Raw genomic sequence first — 21,170 nt, 5'->3', positions numbered from 1 at the left:
CATGGTCTTGTACTGAGATGAGGTCTATCTTTGTAGCCAAGACTGGCCTTACATTCATGATCTGTCTTGGTCTGCTGCCTGAGTGCTGGGATTATAAAGGAGCTGTTTCTTCCTTGAAAGGGAACTGGTATTTCACTTATTCTTAAGTAGTAAATAATGAATAGCCCAACACAGGGAAGACAAATTGAGCTTCTCACTTGGACATTGTTCTGTAGCTAAACAATGCACTGTTGTGCTTTTCTAACTCCCTATCAAGTGGGAAGAATTGGCTGTACTAAATACTTCTTATCTGTACTTCCTTAAGTGTCTTTTACTAAGTCCACCATAAAAGTACGTTTGTATTTCTGAGATGTGTAGACTTTAATGCTCAGGTTACTGATATCATCAATATTTTTGCAATGTTTTATGCTAATCGAGTAAACAACTCAATGGTGTTTCTTCTCTTCCTGACTTCCCTGTTTCTTGAAGTTGTTCAAAGTGAGATCCGGTTTTCCTGCTCATTCTGGCTTGTCTTCTGAATCCAATATTTATTAGAAATTATGTATCCATTTGAAGCTCATGATACAATGATAAAAATGAGAACATCCCCAGCTTTTTATTGAGTTGTGGAATACAATATGGCAGTCAGGAGCAAATTATTTGTATGCTATAGCTTCTCATTCACAGCTGTGTAAGTATGAATATTATTCAAAATATTCTGACTTACTGTGTAATCTGATAGTCCCTTCATTTTTCTTTCTGAGGAAGTAGGATAGTTTAGCATATTACAAAGACATCAAGTAACAGAAAATTTCTACATCATTTTTTTCTTAAAGACATCTTTTATTTCTTTACTTTTTTTGAATCAACAAAAGGGATTGACTTTTATTTAGTCTCTGAAATTTATGAAGCACAAGTTTTTCTTCTAAAAATTTATTATTTTGCAATATATATGCACGTATATATGTATATGCATTACTTTGATAATGTTCCTCCCATTACCCCCTCTTATCTTTTTCCGTTGAGGGTCTTTTTCTCCAGCATGCTCCTTTCTAATTCTTTCTTTCCTTTCTTTCTTCTTTCTTTCTTTCTTTCTTTCTTTCTTTCTTTCTTTCTTTCTGTGTGGCACATCGTATTTGTTTTAGGTTGCTTACATGATCCATGAATGGGGAATAATGTAATCAAACACCTTATGAGCCCTTCCCCCACCAGTGGTGGACTGCTGAAGAGTCCAGTCTTGTACAGCTTGTACATGTAGCCATTGCTTCTGTCAGTTCAACACCCATTTTTACCCAGAGGATAATGTTCTGTAGCACTCCTTCCCATTCTCTGACTCTTACATTCTTTCTGCCCTGCTTTCTTCCTGTTCCTCGAACCTAGGATGGGGTGATAAGGATACCATGTTTAGGACTGAACATTGCATTTAACAATGGTTTATTCTTGGAAAATTGAGCAGTTATGGGTTCCTTCACTAACCATTGCAAACAGAAATTTCTCTGACCAAGATTGAAAGCATCATAATCTATGAGAATAAATAAAATAAAATAAAATAAAATAAAATAATAGAAGACAGCGTGACACCATGTCCAATTAGCAAAGCAACACTAGCAGGCTCCCCTACCCCCAGGACTTGTAATCTTTCTGACTGCTTGCTTTTGAGCATGTTTCAGTACCAGACATGAATTCTTTCTTCATTATATCAGTGAAAAATCTCCTGTTATCTGGATGTATCTTCTTTCAACCATAAATTTCCTGTCTGTCATTACAGGTGGCAGAGCATTAGGATTATATACTCCATACATCATCTCATCTTCTATTATTCTTTTGATCATCATAGGATTCATTTGGCTTTTGAAAATCATTTGCTTCAGGTATTAACTGATGAATGTTTTTCCAATCTTACTGGATTAGAAAAGACTGGAGAATATGGTGCTGGCTGACTGGTTCATTGGGGAGTAATGGCAATGCTCTCATAAGTGAAAGGGATACATGAGGTGTTAGACTGGCACAACTTTGCATGATGACTGTGTTTAGTGAGTTGCTCAAGTGTGCAAGCACTGTGAATTAAGCCAGTAAGGGCAAAGAATCTGGGCATGATATTTTATTTTAATTAGAGAAAATAACTACAATAATTCTTTTCATTTAACAAAAAGATTGTTTCACATATATTTTAATGCGTCAAGCTCCTATCCCAAGATTTTGGGTTTTTACCTAATTCTAAGATCCAGAATTTTTTTTATTTCTCTATATAATAATGGAAAATCAGTATATTCCATTCATTTCTGGCAGTTCACTTTTGGTTTACCGAGACTTACATAACAGTTGTCAGAACATTTCGATATTATAACTGTTTATTCTAAACATTGATGCTGCCTGCATTTACTCATGATTATTTTATTTCATTTTTTTTTAGAAAATGTAGGTGGACAAGACCAGATGCTTCTCCAGCTGTTGAGGAGGTAAGATATATTAAAGGATATTTGTAAACTTTAAAGCCACATGATCATAATCTAGCAACATCATCTGTAATTTACATTAATATTCATGCTTTAGTTGAACAAAATATTTCTGAGTTTACAGTTAGCAGTCAGATGTACTTATTTTGCTAGTTGCCTATCAAATTTTATGTATATATATAATTTGATAGGCAAATATATACATATATATTTATATATAATCCAATATACTTTTTCATCTGATAAATTGTATCGGTGTCACTTTTGCCCCGTTTGGACTGTCATTTCTGGAGAATTCAAGTGATGTTTCCTTCTCCAGGAACGTGTGTCTTATTCTTGACTTCCCATTTTCAACACCACCACCATTTTTCTCTTATCCTAGTTTAAAACAGCCTGCCCCTTAGTCTCCTGTAACTAACTTCGTATTGTCTTTTATTTGTCCCTTTGAAATATTCCTCATGTTATTGCATTCCTCTACATTTCTACTTTTACCCAACATCTATCTCACCCAAAATATAAATAATCAACAAATGTTTTTGATAAACTATTTGAACAAAATCTTGTTCTATTCACGTAAGTCAGAGATACACATATACGCATTACTAGTAGATGCTAACATGGTAGAAAAAATTGATAATTTGGGTAATGATTTCTAGTTCTTTTGAATGGATTTTGACTTTGAACTTTGTCCTAGGATGAAATGCAGCCATATGCTAGCTACACAGAGAAGAGTAATCCACTCTATGACACTGTTACCAAGGTGGAGGTGTGTCCGGCGTCACAAGGTGAAGTCAATGGCACAGATTGGCTTGCTTTATCAGCCACTGGAATCTAGAACCAAGAAAAATGAATCCAGAGACACCATCGTTACTCTTTTGCTTTCCTTAAAATTCTACAACGGAAGGATGACTTGGAAATTATCTCTTCAAAAGTTCTTAGAAACACAAATGTTCTAATGGTTTTTTATTTGTATTCTTCATGGTTGGAAGTTTGGAATCTTTGCTGCTACCAGTTAGTTCTTTGAAGAACTGATGAAATTATTACAAAGAAAGCACAAGGTTATAATAAAATCAAATTGTGCAATACAGTATGATGAAAACTGAGTTTCCTCAAGATGTAATTGCAGAAGGAACAATCATTACTAAAGAGTTTCTCATGAATTCTTCCAAAAACATTTCTCTGTATATGTGCATATAGAATATGTGTTCATTTATAATTTTATTTACATATGTGTATATACATGCACACATCACCTTGTCAAGACAGTTTCTTGTCAAAACAAGTTGGAATGTTGGACTTAAAAAGTTAATACTGTGAGTCTTGGAAATCTTTTTATATCAGCATAAGCAAAACTACCTCATTCTTTTTAATGGCTATGTAAAATTCCACTGTATGATTACATTGTAATTTAATTAATCATGGCCCTTGGATGGGCATTTAGATTTTGTTTCGTGTGTGGTATTAAACAGTACCAAGTAGAATGTTTCCTGTGGATAATCTCTGCATTATTTGATCACATTGTGAGATTTTTTTAAAGATGTAATTGTCCTGGCAGTTGGAATGTACTTTTATTATCAATAGATCAGTCAAATTGTGTCTACTTACATTCCCTCTGATTGTGTTTGAATGTGCCTTTCTCCATATTCTTATTCTTGTGTCTTTAATATTCTTACTGTTACAGTTTCTGCTTTCCATTTTTATGGAAAAGATGGGTGATATGTTATGATATTAACTCTATTATTTAATGAAACTGGATTCTCCTCCTTGTTTTGTCTGAAGAGAGAGACAGTATTTGTAATGATGGTGTTCTCAACTGCTTGTGTTGCTACAGAAGTGCTGACATCTCATGCCTAACAGTTTTACAGATGTTGTGAGTTGCCCATTTTTAACATTCTAGTCTTATGTATTTATCAAATAGCAAGTGTCTTTGGACCATATCTGTAGGTGGGGCAACTAGGGGGTATTTACATGCTGAAAGGATGGCAATGGGATGATATGATTTCCCCTCCAGTTTTGTTTAGAGGGAGATATGAGGAGTATATATATTGATAATTTTTGACATTTTTTAATTGTTAAGAATAAACCTGTTCCCCTTTACATCTCAGAAAAAATATTTAAGATGGATTTATTTTTGTCTTATTTTGTTTGCTTTGGTTTTTTTTTTTTTTGAAACAAGGCCTTGCTGATTTCTAAGGTAGTTCCTCAACTCACCATACAGCCCAGGCTGGCCTCCCAAGAGCTGTGATTACAGCTGTGTGGTGACTTACATGCACAATTCTTTCTCATTACAATAAAATGATAGAAATTAAACAAGACTCATTCTTCACATATCCCAATTGAGACATTTAAGGTAATTCTTTTGTATACTAAAATTTTTTTTCTTTCTGGAAAATTCTCTTTTTCTTCTTCCTATTTCTTCCCACACTCACTTCATTCTTTGGAAGTTATGCATTATAACATATATGTATTAGTGCCTATGTTTTATTTTTGAACATCTAAAAATACTGTTATTGAGGTATGATTGAAATTTAAGTTTATTCTTTTTAAAAATATTTTTATTAAATCTCTTCATTTATTTTACATACCAACTAAAATTTTCCTTCCCTCCTCTCCTTCAGTTCCTTCCCCACCTCCCACTACCCTCCCCAGTTCACTCCTTCTCCATTCAGAAAGAGGCAAGTCTCCCGTGGGATTCAACAAAATGTGGCATATCAGGTTGACACAAGACCAAGCTCATCCCTCTACACCAAGGCTGTCAGAGGCATAATAGCATGGGAAATAGGTCCCCAAAAGCCAGCTCATGTGCCAGGGACAGGTCCTGATCCCACTGCTAAGAATCCCACAAACAGACCAAGCTACCCAACTGCCACCGACATGCAAAGGGCTTAGGATGGTCCTATGCAGGTTCCTTAGGCTTTATCTTTGTATTAGTCAGGCTTTTCCAGTGGAACAGAACCACTAGAGGAAATCCCATATATATATGGCTATTCTCACATAGGAGAAGTGGAGACTCTAAAAAGTGTTCATGAGCCTGGGTGTCTCGGCGGTCACAAGCTGCTGCTGAAGGCCTGGAGTATTCCTGGAGAGCCACGGATCTTCAGTTCACATGGAACAACCAAATCAGTTGAGTTCTGATGTTGGTGAAGCAGACAGCAGAGGCAGCTGCAGCACAGAGTCAACTATGGAAGCACTTGCCTATATTGGGTCCTCTAGACATTCTTAGGCCATTTGACCTTGGATCAAGCATGTTCCACTACTGAGTGATCAGGCAGCCGATGTGGGTGCTATGCAGACTACAGAATTCAAGTGTGGTGGCTGCTGCCACTCAGACGTAAAGAAGAGCCCGGGAGGTATCAGTTTCATCCAGAACACTGGCTTATAGTTTTCCTTTAATGATGTCTTTAGTTTTTGTTTTGTTTTGTTTTGTTTTTCGAGACAGAGTTTCTCTGTGGTTTTCGAGCCTGTCCTGGAACTAGCTCTTGTAGACCAGGCTGGTCTCGAACTCACAGAGATCCTCCTGCCTCTGCCTCCCGAGTGCTGGGATTAAAGGCATGTGCCACCACCGCCCAGCTGTCTTTAGTTTTGGTATTAGAAATATACCAAGGTTTCCAATGAAGCAGTCAGGTTCTGAACTCTTATTTATTTTTTGATTAGGAGTTATTGTTTTACTGATTTAATCGTATTACTTGTTGTGTTTGTCCAAACCTTTTATTTAATCATATTGCTGGACAGTATGTTTCTGAGATCCCTATTCCTTTTGGTTATCTGGTTGGTGGTTTTTCATGGTAGTCTCTAATAATATTTAATTTTCAATTTATTATTTTCATTATTACTATTATAACAATAGCTGTATAGTACTCTAGAGATAGGGATATTACTATGTCCTGCTCTCAGCCCTCTTACCTCCTCCTCCCAAGTGCTTGGATCTCAGATGTGAACCACTGTTCCTGGATTTCTTACGATATTTCTGTTTCCGCGATAGCAGTTGTAATGTTTTCTCTTCCATTTTGGCATCATCTGTCTGTATCTCCTCTCTCCTTTTCCTTGATAAATCTACAGGTACCACTTTTGATTATATATAGTTTTTAAAAATCCAAATTTTAGTTTCATTAATTATTTCTATTATTCTTTCATTCTCCATTTCCTTCTTTCTGTTTCTTCCTCCCATTCTTCCTCCCTCCCTCCCTTCTCCCCCTTCCTTCCTTCCTTTCTTTTTTTTTCTTTCATACTAGGAATTGAGTCAGGGTCTTATCCATGCTAAGCAAGCACTGTGCCATTAATCTACACCTCCAGCCTTCTCATCTAACATTTATTGTTTCATTCCTTATGCAAACGTTTGGTTTAGTGTAATTTCTTTTTCCAGGTCTTTGAAATATACTTATAATTTTGATTTGATACTATTAAAAATGTAGGTATTTGTCATTACAAACTTTAAGCTTAAACTTTCTTTAAGTTTTATTCTTAATTTGCTCTTTGATCTACAAGTTGTTCAAAAATATGTAGATATCCACACACGTGTGAAATTTTTTTATTAACAGAAAAATTAGTTGTACATTCATATTTTTATAAGAATCTATTTGGAAAGGAAATTAAAAAGCAAATTCTATGTGCAGTAATGTCAAAGAATAAAGTCCTTAGAGTTTAATTAAGGAAGTAAAAAAGCACTAAAACTATAAAATACTGATGGAAAAATTAAGATTTAAACAAATGAAGACATTTTATTTATTCATAGATGAAAACCTACAATTTTAGGCCAAAAGATCTGCAAGTTTAATAAATCTCTATTAAATCATAATGACATATTTTTTTTTCTTTTGTTGTTTTCGAGACAGGGTTTCTCTGTAGCTTTGGAGCCTGTCCTAGAACTAGCTCTTGTAGACCAGGCTGGCCTCAAACTTCCAGAGATCCGCCTGCCTCTGCCTCCCGAGTGCTGGGATTAAAGGCATGCGCCACCACCGCCTGGCTAACATATTTTTATAGAAATAGGAAATTTTCTGAAATCCATATGGATCTATAAAATTTCTAGATAGCCCAAACAATTATAAATAAAAGAACAAACCTGGGGACATCACACCTTTTTATTTCAAAATACATTATAAAGCCACAATAACTTAAACTGCATACCATTGCTATAAAGACATATGTATATAAACTGATATAATACAAAAAAGGTAGCAGAAGCAAATCCATAAATAAATCAAAAAGTAAAGGTTTATTTTTACTTATGTGTAAGAGTGTGTGTTGGCATGTGGGTATGTGCCCTTGGAAGCCAGAGGTATCAGATCCCCTGGAGATGGAATTACAGAAAGTTGTGAGTTGCCTGACTTGGGTGCTGGGAACTGAACTGGGGTCTCCTGTATTAAAATTTAGTTTAATGAGAACATTTTCTTTGACTGCATTTTGTAATCGCCTGTAAGAGCAGCAAGTCTTTCCAGCCCCAACCCACATGCATTCATATTAACTAACCTCTGACAAGGGTCTAAAAATACACAGTGGAGAAAGGATATCTCCCCAACAAACAGTATTGGAGAAGCTGTATATCCCTATGCTGCACACAAGTCAAATCTGACCTCTGTGTTATCGAGTATGCCAAAGTCAATTCAAAACTCAGGGCTGATGAGGAAAATAAGGCCCACAGGCATTGTCCTTTCACCAAACACTGCTGCTTTGACCACCCGAGTACCAAAGCAGTGGTCTATCTCTTGGCCAAATTAAGCCTGTGGTAATAATCTATAGTTTGAAGAATTAAATCTTGATATCATATTGATTTTTTCATAATAAGATAATATCAATTGCTTCTTTTGGCTAAGCAAAGTGGAACCAATGTGGTGTGGGAAGTCCTTCTGTATATGTGCTGCTTTTATTGGTTAATGAATAAAGAATCTGGCTTGGCCAATGGCTAAGCAACATAGAGGTAGGTGGGGAAAACTAAACTGAATGCTGGGAGAAAGAAGGTGTAGTCAGGAGATATTATAGAGCTGTCAGAGAGAAAGACATAAGCTGCCAGCTGGAACCTTGCCAGTAGGCCACAAGCCTCGTGGTAAAATATAAACTAATAGAAATGAGTTAATTTAAGAAAAATGAATGAGCTAGAAATATGCATAAGCTAATAGGCCAAACAGTGTTGTAATTAATACAGCTTCTGTGTGATTATTCTGGTTCTGGGCAGCCAGGAACTAACAAGCAGCCTCCTACAACAGATTGTTGCACCAATGTGGGTAACTATATTCACATAAAAACCTGAGAGAGCTTGAAAAGGAATTCTAGACATACACGAGCATGCGTGCTCACACACACACACACACACACACACACACACACACACAGAGTTTAACACAGCTTCTTGCTCTGCTTGCTTCTAGCAAGCAGACGTATGATTCCTTTAATAGAAGACTTCTAGATTCAATGGTAGCCAAAAAAAAAAAAGGAAAGAAAAGAAAAGAAAAAAAAAAGAAAAAAGAACCCAAAATGTGCAGTTTTGAAATGGCAGCTTCTTATGCCATGCTGCCGGCATGAACTCTGACTCTTTCATGAGACCAAGCAATTTAATGGGGTTTGTGGGCAGTGTGCTGCAAGTTACTTGCTGGCAGCATGGACCAACTGGTTACCAGAGTTGAGGTGGTAAGCATAACTCCCACCTAGCAGTCTCAGACGCAGTGAACAGACCTCTACCCCACCATGTTGAACTGGGCAGAGCCAAAAGGCAAAGCAGCCTTTAGTCTTAGTAATGATATTAGCCGCTTAATATTATTTGTTTATTTATTTATTTATTTATTAAAGATTTCTGCCTCCTCCCCGCCACCGCCTCCCATTTCCCTCCTCCCCCAATCAAGTCCCCCTCCCTCGTCAGCCCAAAGAGCAATCAGGGTTCCCTGCCCTGTGGGAAGTCCAAGGACCATCCACCTCCATCCAGGTCTAGTAAGGTGAGCATCCAAACGAGTGAGGTAAGCCAGACCCAAAAAGAAGAACATGGGATGTACTCACTCATATTTGGTTTCTAGCCATAAATAAAGGACACTGAGCCTATAATTCGTGATCCTAGAGAAGCTAAATAAGAAGCCGCTTAATATTTTAAGAAGTGCTCCTGAACAAAAAAGATTTCAGATATAGAATAGGACAGATTCAGACATAAGAGACATCTAAACAAGACATAGTGTGTTTAAAAAAAATGTACATAGGCTTGGAAGAGAAAAGAAAAAGAGTAAAGAGACAGCAAATGTAATATAAAAGAGTATAGACAGTCATAGATTAAAGATAATAAAATAAATATTAAACTTGTAAAAAAAGTAATAGAGTAAGAAAAATAAGCCATGTAAAGCTGGAATATACACAAATAGTCTGGATTATGTATATTATTGCATTTTCTTTGAATTTTTTTTGACAGTTTCTGTGTGATTATTTTGGTTCTGGGAAGCTAGGAATGAACAAGGAGCCTCCTGCAACACCAATGTTAAACATGGGGTTTCAGAGGGTGCTACAGGATAAACTCAAAAGACTGGGTCATTTCCTGTTTAGGAGGCTGAAAGAGAATGTGTGAGCAGAAAGTTCAGCCTGTGGGTAAGTGTCCTCAGTCTTCATTTTTACATACCATATAAAAACCTGTTTGAGGAGGAGACAGCATATCCTAAATTGCTCTAGCTGGAAACACATCCAATCGAGGAAAAAGGTGAAATAGAAAGAATAAAGATGCTAATACTGACATTTGGGTAGAGAATTAGTTCTATTGCAGACTTCCGATAGGTCATCTCATCCCAGCTTGTCAATCCTAAACACATGTGCATATAGGCAACACTAAATGGACTCAATAGGCAAGGGTGTGCGTATGTTTGTGTGTTTGTGTCTCTCTCTCTCTGTGTGGCATGTAACAATTATAATTAAAGAAGCAGAAGTCATGAAATTCAGAGGGAGTGGGAAAGCATGAGAGGAGCTGGCAGGAAGGGAGAAAGGGAAAGAATGATGTAAATGATGTAAATTACTCATATATGTAATCTCAAAAAATAACTTTTTAATAGTTTACAAAACAACAGACTTCCATATAGGATTTTCATGGTTATTTCACTTTATTTGATTCTTTGCCACCCCCTTTCCTGCTGTACCTTTTGTCCCCAGTGTTCTCCTCCTTTCAGATGGAGCTGTTCAAGACTTTAACCCCGTGTCAGCACAGAATGTCTGCTGCCAGCTGTTTGATCTGGAGATGTCCTTGCATCTCTCACTCCCTTAACAGGTTCTGTCCTAACTTATTACCCCCGCTTTTTTTTGGAGAGTAGCTAGAGACTTCAAACCCATATCCTTACATCTAGTCTCTTTTTGAAAACCATCCTTCAGAATGCAACCACATATCCTTATACATTATCGCGTCAACACCCATGTTTCCGAAATTTCCCAACAGCCATCTTCTCATTTATTCTGTGTATTGAATGATGTGTGTATTTCTTATCTCCCGCATTCTCCTGTTACTGCATGTGCTCCTCTCATGCAGTCCCATGGAATTCCTCTCCTGGACTTCCTTCATGCCGGATTTCTGTGTGAGCTCGTGTCAAACAGGTCCTCGGTCATCTCAAAAGACTGCAACCAATCTGAGATAATAAAAACCAGGCCATTTTTGTTCTATCTATATGGGTTGGTAGTGCTGTCTCTTTGGACAGAATGACATACAAAATAAACAATGTTTATTAGAACAGAGACCTATGACTTAGTTGACTGTTTTACTTATATGGATGTTCACAATTAAAGTAAAAAATATTTGCATCGGGTAGATCAATGAAGAATATTGTTTTGTATTTATGAATTTCTGTATTTTTATGTGTATGTATGTATTCATGTGTTTGTGTATGTGTTCATGTGTGGGTTCACATACACTTGTAAGTACATGCAGATAGAAGCTAAAGGCTAACATCAGGCATCTTCTTCAATTGCTTCTCCACCATATTTTTGGAATAAGGTCTCTTACAAACCTTGGCACTTACTTTAGGCTAGACAGGCTGGCCACAAAGTCCCAGATCCTGCTCTCTCTACGTCTCCTGTACTGAGAATGCAAAAAGCACAAAATTGCATCTGTTTTATTTTCCTTGGTTGGTGGGCTTGAATGGTAAGCATTCACCCATGGAGCCATCTCCTCAGTTCTCTAAAAGTTCATCTAAAAGTTTTATGCTTTTCAGGTGTTTTGGGTAAAAATGTGTTGTGAACAGGCAAACTGAGCAGTGCTCCCGGTGTAACTTATGCATGGATATTATTAATCATTCCTTCTTTCCTAAGAGCAGTTAACATTTCTCAGTTTATATCAGGAGCTACTGGCCCTGCTCTCCTCTGTCTCATGAAAATCACGATGCTAAAGACAAGGGAGACACTCTTAAGACACAAGTCTTCTGCTACCAAGGTCTCCAGGAGACACAGAAATGAACTTCACTCGCCAATGAATGACTTGTACCTCCAGATCAGCCTTTTGACTCGCTATTACATGTGTATTCTTTTTTCTTTCTTTCTTTTTTGTTAAAGATTTATTTATTTTGTTTACAGTGTTCTGTCTGCATGTGTGCCTGCAGGCCAGAAGAGGGCACCAGACTTCATTACAGATGGTTGTGAGCCATCATGTGGTTGCTGGGAATTGAATTCAGGACCTCTGGAAGAACAATCAGTGCTCTTAACCTCTGAATCATCTCTCCAGCCCCGTGTGTATTCTTGTAATGCTTGCTGGAACCTTCCAGTGTGGCACTCACCTTCTGGTATTAGAGAAGTACTTCTCCGGAAGAGTGATACTCTAACTCAGGTTCAGGATGGAAGGGCAGATTTCTTCCCCACATGATTCTTAGAGGAATCCTTTGTTTTCCCCAACTTTCTATATTCCAAACCATCTATCACAACACTTTGAAAATACTTATTTTGATATTTACAGAGGACTTAGTACATGCTAGAATCTTGTGTGTTCTACATACATTAATTCACTTAGCTATCATATTTCAAGAAGACAATTACTTTCATTTTACAGAAATAAAACTGAGGCACACAGGATGGCAGTAAGTGTCATTTCTTATTACTCCTAAGATGTATGTATTCCCTGCTTTTTAGTATCTTCAGTGTAGAATGAGTATCAGCTACCTCATATCTCAGTGGAAATATGTACTCAAATAAAGTCAGATGCAGAAGATGCTACAAAAAATATAAGCACCAGGGGTATGGGTTATATGTTATTAAGGCTGTATTCCAGGCATGATATGGCCATTGAACTCTCAAACTCACAACAATTATGATTACATGGACGAGACCTACACAAGACTAACATCAACACGCTGTTATGGAAGAGTTAGGACGTCATAGGGTCCCACTTCTCTGTAAGAATAGGTAGGCAGCTAATGACTACTAAAGAAGGGAGCAATATTTTCCCTTTTAAGGGCTTATTTATTTTTGGCACACATACATATGATGTGCTAGTACATGTATATGTATATAGCGTGTTTATACATATGCAGATATGCTTCTCCACACGTACACATGTGGAGGCTACAGGTTGTCTACAGATACCTTTCTCAATTGCTCTTCATCCCTTTTTTTGAGGTAGCTAGCGTCTTTCAGTGAAACAAGAGGTTGATGTTTCAACTAGATTAGCTGATCAGCAACTCTCAGGATTTGCCTGTCTCTGCCCTCTCCACTCCTGCTCCAGTGCCCATCAGAGTTGATCACATTACTGACATACAATGTGTCATCTCAACAGGAATAATATTGTGACCTCACTTTCTTCCTATCTGCTGGTCTATATTTACTGTCAGTTGTCTGCTAGTGCTGCTAATGGGTCCCCTTCTGGATTATAGAGAAGGACAGAAAATGCTGGGGAATGGATCTAGATAGAGAAACAAGATATTCCATAACAGGATGTACCTTAAGAAAAATATCAAGACATGAATAATTGGCAAGGTTTTTCAATTTCTTGTCTATATACTTAACATGTTAAAAATCTACAGTACCGCTCAAGTCACAGGGAGTTACAGCATAGGTTGAACCCAGATGTCTTATTCTAGAGTCCAAGCCTCTTAATTGAAGCTCACTAATAGTCCTCAGTCACTATTCACAAGCTCCTCTACTTTTTAAAAACGTAAGCTAGAAGCAGCATTCTGTCCCTGTCTATGTCATTCCTCTAGGTCACGCCCTTCTCAGGAAAGAAGAGCCGTGCAAGGGTATGTGAAGAGTCGGGAGTGTATGGTAAGTCAACTGTGTAACTCTAACCCACAGGAGGAAATTGCATCATTGAGCAAAGTCTCAAAATGTAACTGCAAAGAGCACGCATAACCGGCAGACCTGCTCTCTTGGTGATTTGTTTGGAGCAAGAATCTGATCATTGGTAAGTAGGCTGGCATTTATGGATCCAGTTATTGAACTTTTCACTCACTGAATTATCTCTTCCAGAATCCAAATCGACTTAGATTGGATTTTCTCATTCTTCTCTCCATCTACTTCACTCCCTCTTTCATGCTTCTCTTCTCCAGATGTTGTAATGAGATTGGTCTCAGGTCAATCCTCTTCTGTATTATTAGTGAAAATGGATCCACTGAAGAATTAGACTGTAATGTATAATGCAGTGAATGCCATTGGTTGACTGATGCCTTTTGATAGGAATTAAATTTACTCCTTTAAAGAATGGCAACCCCACCTTCATTTGATTGTGCATTTATTTTGAAATACCTGAAGGCGCACACATTTATTTTCATTTAATGCTAAGCTAATGGATTTCTTCTCAGTGGTCTCTGGTCTCTTGTTAATTTATCACTGAGATTTAACTTTAATGAATACATTTCTAAAAAGTTAGTTCCTTTATTTTGTTTCTTCTTTTCCTCTTAAATCATAATAACCATGATTTGGGGACAGCCTTTACCCTCCTCTGTTATTTTTGATGACTGTTTTGACATTTCTCTTGTGGACTGCTGTAGTAGAATTGTAGACTTGTAGACACAATGACAGATATATGGTGAATGGAAGTTCGTGTGAGTGCAGGATCCAGAGAGAACTTCGGAACGTCTGTTAGGTATTCAAAGATTTGAATCTGAATATAGTAAGAAGAGGACACTTTAAATGAAGGTACCTACATATGAAAGGATATAGAATTATGAGATTGCTTGTGGGCTTCAGAAGAAGTACAGTGGGAGTTGACTTAAGTAGAGCAGACTGACTGAGGAGTGTTAGGGGAGATGACTTCATGCAAGCTTCGCTTTTGATATAAATACATTGCTACTTTTAGCCTTAATTGAATTTTCTTTCCATTGTACTTCAGCTTTAGATTTATTCCACAGAACTCTCTTAAATTCTCATGTACTACCTTGTTACAGCAAATACAAGACTCTGTTGTATAGTTATAATAATCATTCACATTTACTGTAGAGATGTTTACTAGTGGTTCTTTAGGCATTTGCTTATTTTTTAAGTGACATTTTATTTTTATGAAAATGAGACATGCTTTTTATATGAACTTCAAGCAATACATAAAAACATAAGAGCTTCAATTTTTTTTGGTCACATAAACTGTTAGTATTAAATGAATGAATTTTCCATAAATATCAGGTAGGTTTATATCTTACTTGGGAGAAAAACAAATTAAAAATGTTTTCATTTTACCTGGTAAAATAGCTCAGTGATTAAGAGCACTATCTGCTTTTCCAGATGACCCGAGTTTTATTCCTAGAACCCATGTGACAGCTCACAACTGTTTGCAGGTCCCATTCCAGGGGGATCCAACATCATCTTCTGCCCTGTATGGGCATTACACATGAGTGTGGTGCAAAAACATACATGCAGGCAAAATACCCACACAGATAAAATACAAAGTATTTTCATCTAAAACCTTGTTTTTAAATAAAAATTATCACATTTATTGTTCCTCCATTTTAAATTAGAGCAAGAAACTGAAGCCATTTCTGAATTTGAGATTAAAAACATCTTAAGCCCATGCAACCCTGAGTGAAGACCAGTCTGAGTTAGAGACTTTGAATGGTAAAGCATCAGCTACAACAAAATACCACACTAGTGGGGTTGTGGGGTCTCCTGGATATTGCCTCTGTGAAGGCAATAATTTAATGAAGAGACACAGATAGTTATGCAGAAGTTAATTTAGCAAACCCTATTAAGCACGTCAAAGAAGGATGGGTGTAGAAGCATCCCGAGTCCCATATTTTGAGTGTTAAAGAAGTTTTATGCATATTTATGAGGTGGGTGGCATATTCACTAGGCAAGATGACAGTTTTCTCTCCTGAATCCTGATGGAGCAGAGGGATGGTACCTTTCAGATACTATGACCCTCGAGAAAAACCCACAGAGGGGGAAGTGTCAGAACCACAATATAAAAGACATAACAGTGAAGCAGAAGTCTTTTGAAAATTCAGAGACTTTGCTAGCACACATGTGTGGGAAATTTTGGGAACCTTAGATTAAGGTGCAATTGAAACAACAGGGAATGTGCAGGAAATGCCCAGAAGCCTTAGATTACAAAGCAATGGGAACAACCTATCCGAAGCCTGAGGAATGTTTACTCTGACTGTAAAGAGACACTGGTATCAAAATACAGGTGTAATTTCATTATTATTTCCTATCTAGCTTCTCAAGGCTGCTCAAGGTCTCATGACTGTCCTTTGATTAAGAAGACATTTGCAGCTCATGTTAAGAAATTCTATCATTTTGAAAACTGTCACTTTATCATTAAGCAAATGTGGAGGCCCAGTAATGTGAACCTATTTCCACCTTGCCTGATGGTCAGAGAGTTTGGAGGCTGCTAAAAATTGTTATTTTTAACCAGGACAATGCATCCTGACTCAGGATGTGGTTACTTGGTTCTTTTCACATTGAGATGGCCCATACAGGGAGGTCCACTCCATCCTGACAGATGGTCAGCATATGCAAGCATACTTTTGCTTTTCTTTTGTAACTGGAGGTTTGACCTAGGGAATGGCTGCCTTCAGGATACTTGGTCTAGGGTGGGTTCTCTGCCTAAACAACAGAATACCAATGACTTGATGTTTCAAAGTGTCAAAATAATTAACTGAGAGAGTTGTCCTTTGTATCATATTAATGAAGTGCTTGTTGCCTTCTTCCCCCTTTTGTATTGGGGTATAAAAGTTTATGAAAAATTAAACACACACAATTTCCATATTTATTGAAACTCCCTCCCGATACTATCCTATGTTTTCTGTTTTATTATTTTTTATTTGCATCTTTGTCCTCCTTCCTAGTCTACTGATCCCTATACCCCTACTTTGGCAAGATGTATTTTTGTGGAGGCTGGTCTCCAACAATTGAGACTGAGGTTTTATTATAGGTTTTCTGTCTGTGAAGACAAGGATAAGGCTTGGGCTGCTGTATATGAGTTGATTCCTCCAGCTCCACAACTTACATCTGTCTTCCCATGAGTAAGGATACTGGTGGTGGGGGAGTCTGTGCTTGTGAGGAGGGCAGAGTATTAGAAATGCTTTGCACTTTCCACTTCATTTTACCATGAACTTAAAACTAAAATACAACTGCTCTCTTTCCCTCTGTCTTTCTAAAGAACTTCATTTTAGCAGCAATTTTCTGGACTACCAGAATATGTAAGATACTCAACATATTCAAAAGAACCATGTTAAATAAAGAGAGACATCTACATAAAACACTTATTTTAATGTCAGAAATACAGTTTTCTAAGTTTTCTTGAGATTTTCTTAAAATTTTTAAATTATGTATAGGTACGTGTGTGTGTGTGTGTGTGTGTGTGTGTGTGTGTGTGTGCATGCATGCGCACATGAGTGCTATTGCCCATGGAGGCCAGAAGAGGGCTTTTGATCTTCTGGGGCTGAAGTTATGGGATGTTGTGAGCTGCCTGACATGGGTGCTGAGAACTGAACTCAGGTCTTCTGTAAGAGCAATGAATGTTTCTGATTGCAGAATCATTTCTCTCTCTCTCTCTCTCTCTCTCTCTCTCTCTCTATATATATATATATATATATATATGAAAAAGAAATTTATCAGACTCAATGATACTAAAGGAATTCTCTTAAAAAACAAATATCATAATGAACCATATTCAAAAATTAAGTCAATGTACATTTGTACTACTGTGCTTTCACCTTGACACAGTGTCCATTGACCTTGCATCACTAAAGATAAGACATTATTTTATTTTAGTTTTATTTTTTGTGTATGTGTATTTTGCCTGCATGTGTGTGTGCACTATGTGTCGTCAGGTGCCTGCAGAAACCACAAGAGGCTGTCAGATATCTTAGCACTGGAACTGCAGATGGATGTAAACTACCTGACATGGATGCTGAGAATCAAATACAGGTCTCTTTGTGAAAGCAATATGTGCTCTTGAATATCGAACTTTCATTTTTTAATCCATCTGTCTGTCTGTCTATCTGTCTGTCTGTCTGTCTGTCTTAGTTCTGTACTCTTTGCTACAGATCTTCAGGTAAGATATAGCTCGTTTTAGTTCACAGTGTCTGTTTCTCTTTGTGATAATACTTATTAAAACATAGTGAGATCAGGCTAGAGCTCATTCTGACTGAGAGAAACAAAATAGGCCAAATCTCATTAGAACCAAATTGTAACTTATCATCTAAACCGTTATGAGGAGGAGTTAATAGGTTAAACATTATTTTTTAGTCAGAGGTTAGGAAGACATAAAACCTATAGTATTTGAACAAATTTGCATGTTGCTCAGATGAGAGATGAACAAAGAACAGTACATTCTAAACTAAGCTGAGTCTTACAACCTCAAGCCATCACGAGGTGCTAACCAATATCTGCTTTATACGTATATATGTGGTATTTTTGGTCATGAATTTAATGCCATTACATGAAATACTTGTATTTTGTGGTGGAAATATTTGTGCTAACATCAGCCTGAACAGGAAATCCATGTGGGAACCAAGTGTTGAATGTTCTCTTTAGAGAAGCTGGTCAGGAAAGGTCAGAGGGCTGTCCAGAGCAGTGGGGGAAGGTGGTGCAAATTGCCTGTGAAAGAAGGCGGATACCAGTGAACTTGACATGTTAAAAAAAAAAAAAGGTAAAGTCATATGTGGCTAAAGGTGGTCACCTTGAAAATGAACATATCTTCCATGTAGTAGGTGGTTTATGTATCTTCCATATAAATCGCAGAGTTTAGCTTCTGAGGTCAGCGGGATTTTGGGGTCCAGAAAACGTAGATTGTTGTCAGGAACTGTAATGTAGAAATGGCCCTAAACCATTTTGGAGCAAATCTGTTTGGTCACATCAGTAAAAATGGCAGAGTCAGAAGCCCAGAAGCTCTGTCCCTCCATCCAGGCCACAACTAAGCTGCTTCCAGTGCACATTATCAGAACTGTGAGACTCAGGGCTGGAGAGATGGCTCAGTGGTTAAGAGCATTGCCTGCTCTTCCAAAGGTCCTGAGTTCAATTCCCACCAACCACATGGTGGTCCACAACCATCTGGAATGAGGTCTGGTGCCCTCTTCTGGCCTGCAGGCATACACACAGACAGAATATTGTATACATAATAAATAAATAAATATAAGAAAAGAACTGTGAGACTCAGTATAAGCAACGAAAGGAGAGCTGCTGGAATTCGGGAAGAGAGGGGCTGGCATATTAACTCACTTACCTACCACTCCCCTCCAGACTGGCTAGTGACCACTGAACTGGAAGCAGGCTCTAGAGTCCTACTTTGCAGAATTGTCTTTTATTTTTAGCTATCAGCGAAATACAAATCCAAACCACACTGAGGCTCCATCTCATCCATGCCGGAATGGCTGGGATCAAATTACAAATGGTGATGTGGATGTGGGAGAGAGGAACCTTTCTTCACTGCTGGTGAGATCATAAACTGGTGTGCTCACTATGGAAGTGAAGCTACCACATGACCCAGCTATACCGCTCCTGGGCGTATGTCCACAGGATACAACATTATAGCAAATGATATCTGCCCATCCATGTCTGTTGCTGCATTATTCACAATAGCAAAGAATGGAATGTGTCTAGATGTATATCAACAGATAAATGTAATAAAAATGTGGCATGTATACACAATGGAATTTTATTCTATTATAAAGACAAATGAAATTTGCTTGAATATGAATCTGGATAGTAGTATGTTAAATGAGGTACCTTAGACAAAAAAAACTACTAACTTTTTATGCTAATATGTATGTAAATAAGGGGGCATGGCCGTGAGTGTGTAGAGATAGAAGACTATGAGAAGGGAACAGGAAGTATTGAGATTATGGAGGGGGTCACATATGACATGAGGGTAGAAAGGAGACTACTGGGGGGCAGTAAAGGGAAGATGAGGAAGAGGGGTGTGGGGAGGGAAACAACAAAACAGATTTTGTCAGTAAACAACCCCAATACTAGGTTTCCATACCACCCCTCAAATGCCATTCAGTTCTAGCTGTCTTCCCCTGAATTCAATGTACCCTAGCCTTCTCCACTTGATCCTGCTGTTCTCATTGGCCCTGCCTCCAGGCAACCTTAAAATCTATTTTATTTCCCCCTCCAAGGGAGATCCATGTTTTCCCCCAATCCTTTCCTGCTGTGGTACAATGGTCTGTATTCTGTCAATTATATTTTAAATAAAAACTGATTGGCCAGTAGCCAGGCAGAAAGTATAGGTGGGACAACCAGACAGGAAGTAGAGGCAGGGCAATGAGAACAGGAGAATTCTGGGAAAAAAGAAGTCCCATTATGCAGTCATGATTCAGCCCCAGAAGAAGCAAGATGTGACTGCCTCACCTAATAAAATACTGAGCCATGTGAATAACATAGCCAAGAATTATGGGCTAACATAAGTTATAATAAATAAGAAGTCTGAGCTATTAGGCCAATCAGTTTATAACTAATGTATCTGTGAGACTTCTTTGAGAATTAACGACTGTGGAAACCGGGCAGAACAGAAACCTGAGACTACACTTTCCTCTATAAATAATTTCCTTATGTCTTTGGATTATAGCTTGGTTCCTATTTATTTAATTTCTAATACCCACATTCCATTCTCACCACTTGACAGGTTTCCCAGACAGAAACTTAACAGAGAAATAAAGGATCTAATAGATGTTATTTATGACTCAAATGGGCTTAACAGACATCTACAGAACATTTTACCCAAACACAAAAGAATGTAGTTTCTTATCAGTATCTCATGGATCCTTCTCCAAAATCTACCACATACTCAGTAACAAAGCAAATCTCAACAGATTAAAAATAATTTGAACAAACCCCAGTGTCTTATTGGACCATCATGTCTTAAAGTTAGAATTTAACAACAACACTAATTGCAGAAAGCCCACAAACTCATGGAAACTTGGCAGTTCTCAACTGAATTAGCACTAGGATAAAGAAGAAATAAAGAAATGAAAGACTTTCTAAAATTCAGTGAAAATGACTGCATAGTTTATTTGTATTTTAATAAATAAAGCTTGCCTAAAGATCAGAAGGGCAAAGCTAAGCCATTAGAGTTCAGGCAGTGGCGGCACACACCTTTAATCCCAGGATTTTGAAGACAGAGACAGATGGATCTCTGTGAGTTCAAGAACTACACAAGATCAATGCTAAAACATATCCAGGTAGTGGTGGCTCACGCCTTTAATCCCAGTACTAGGGAGTCATGCACTTGAGAGAATATAAAATGTGAGGAGAGAGAGGTTCAGTCTGCTTAGTCTGTTTAGTCTATAGTCACCCAGCCTTGGTAGAGGTAAGAATTTTCTAGTGGTTTGGCTGCCTTGTTTTTCTGGTTCTCCAGTTGAATCCTAATAT

The 21,170-nt window shown here is 37.6% G+C and overlaps 1 protein-coding gene across 1 annotated transcript in view; it reads left to right on the top strand.

Moving 5' to 3' along the window:
* Positions 1–4,731, top strand: part of LOC121461872 (cell surface glycoprotein CD200 receptor 1-like) — a 35,898-nt gene extending 31,167 nt beyond the window's left edge. The window contains 3 exon segments of the mRNA XM_041673206.1: positions 1,748–1,850; positions 2,393–2,438; positions 3,130–4,731. Of these exon segments, the coding sequence (XP_041529140.1) occupies positions 1,748–1,850; positions 2,393–2,438; positions 3,130–3,270 (290 nt within the window). The 3' untranslated portion in view covers positions 3,271–4,731.
* The last annotated feature ends 16,439 nt before the right edge of the window (positions 4,732–21,170 follow it).

Source organism: Microtus oregoni, unplaced genomic scaffold (genome assembly GCF_018167655.1).
Source record: "Microtus oregoni isolate MIOR12 unplaced genomic scaffold, Mior012 000023F_ref0000262, whole genome shotgun sequence".
NCBI lineage: Eukaryota > Metazoa > Chordata > Mammalia > Rodentia > Cricetidae > Microtus > Microtus oregoni.
Note: the sequence above shows the minus strand (reverse complement) of the source record. Positions and strands in the feature narration are given on the sequence as shown.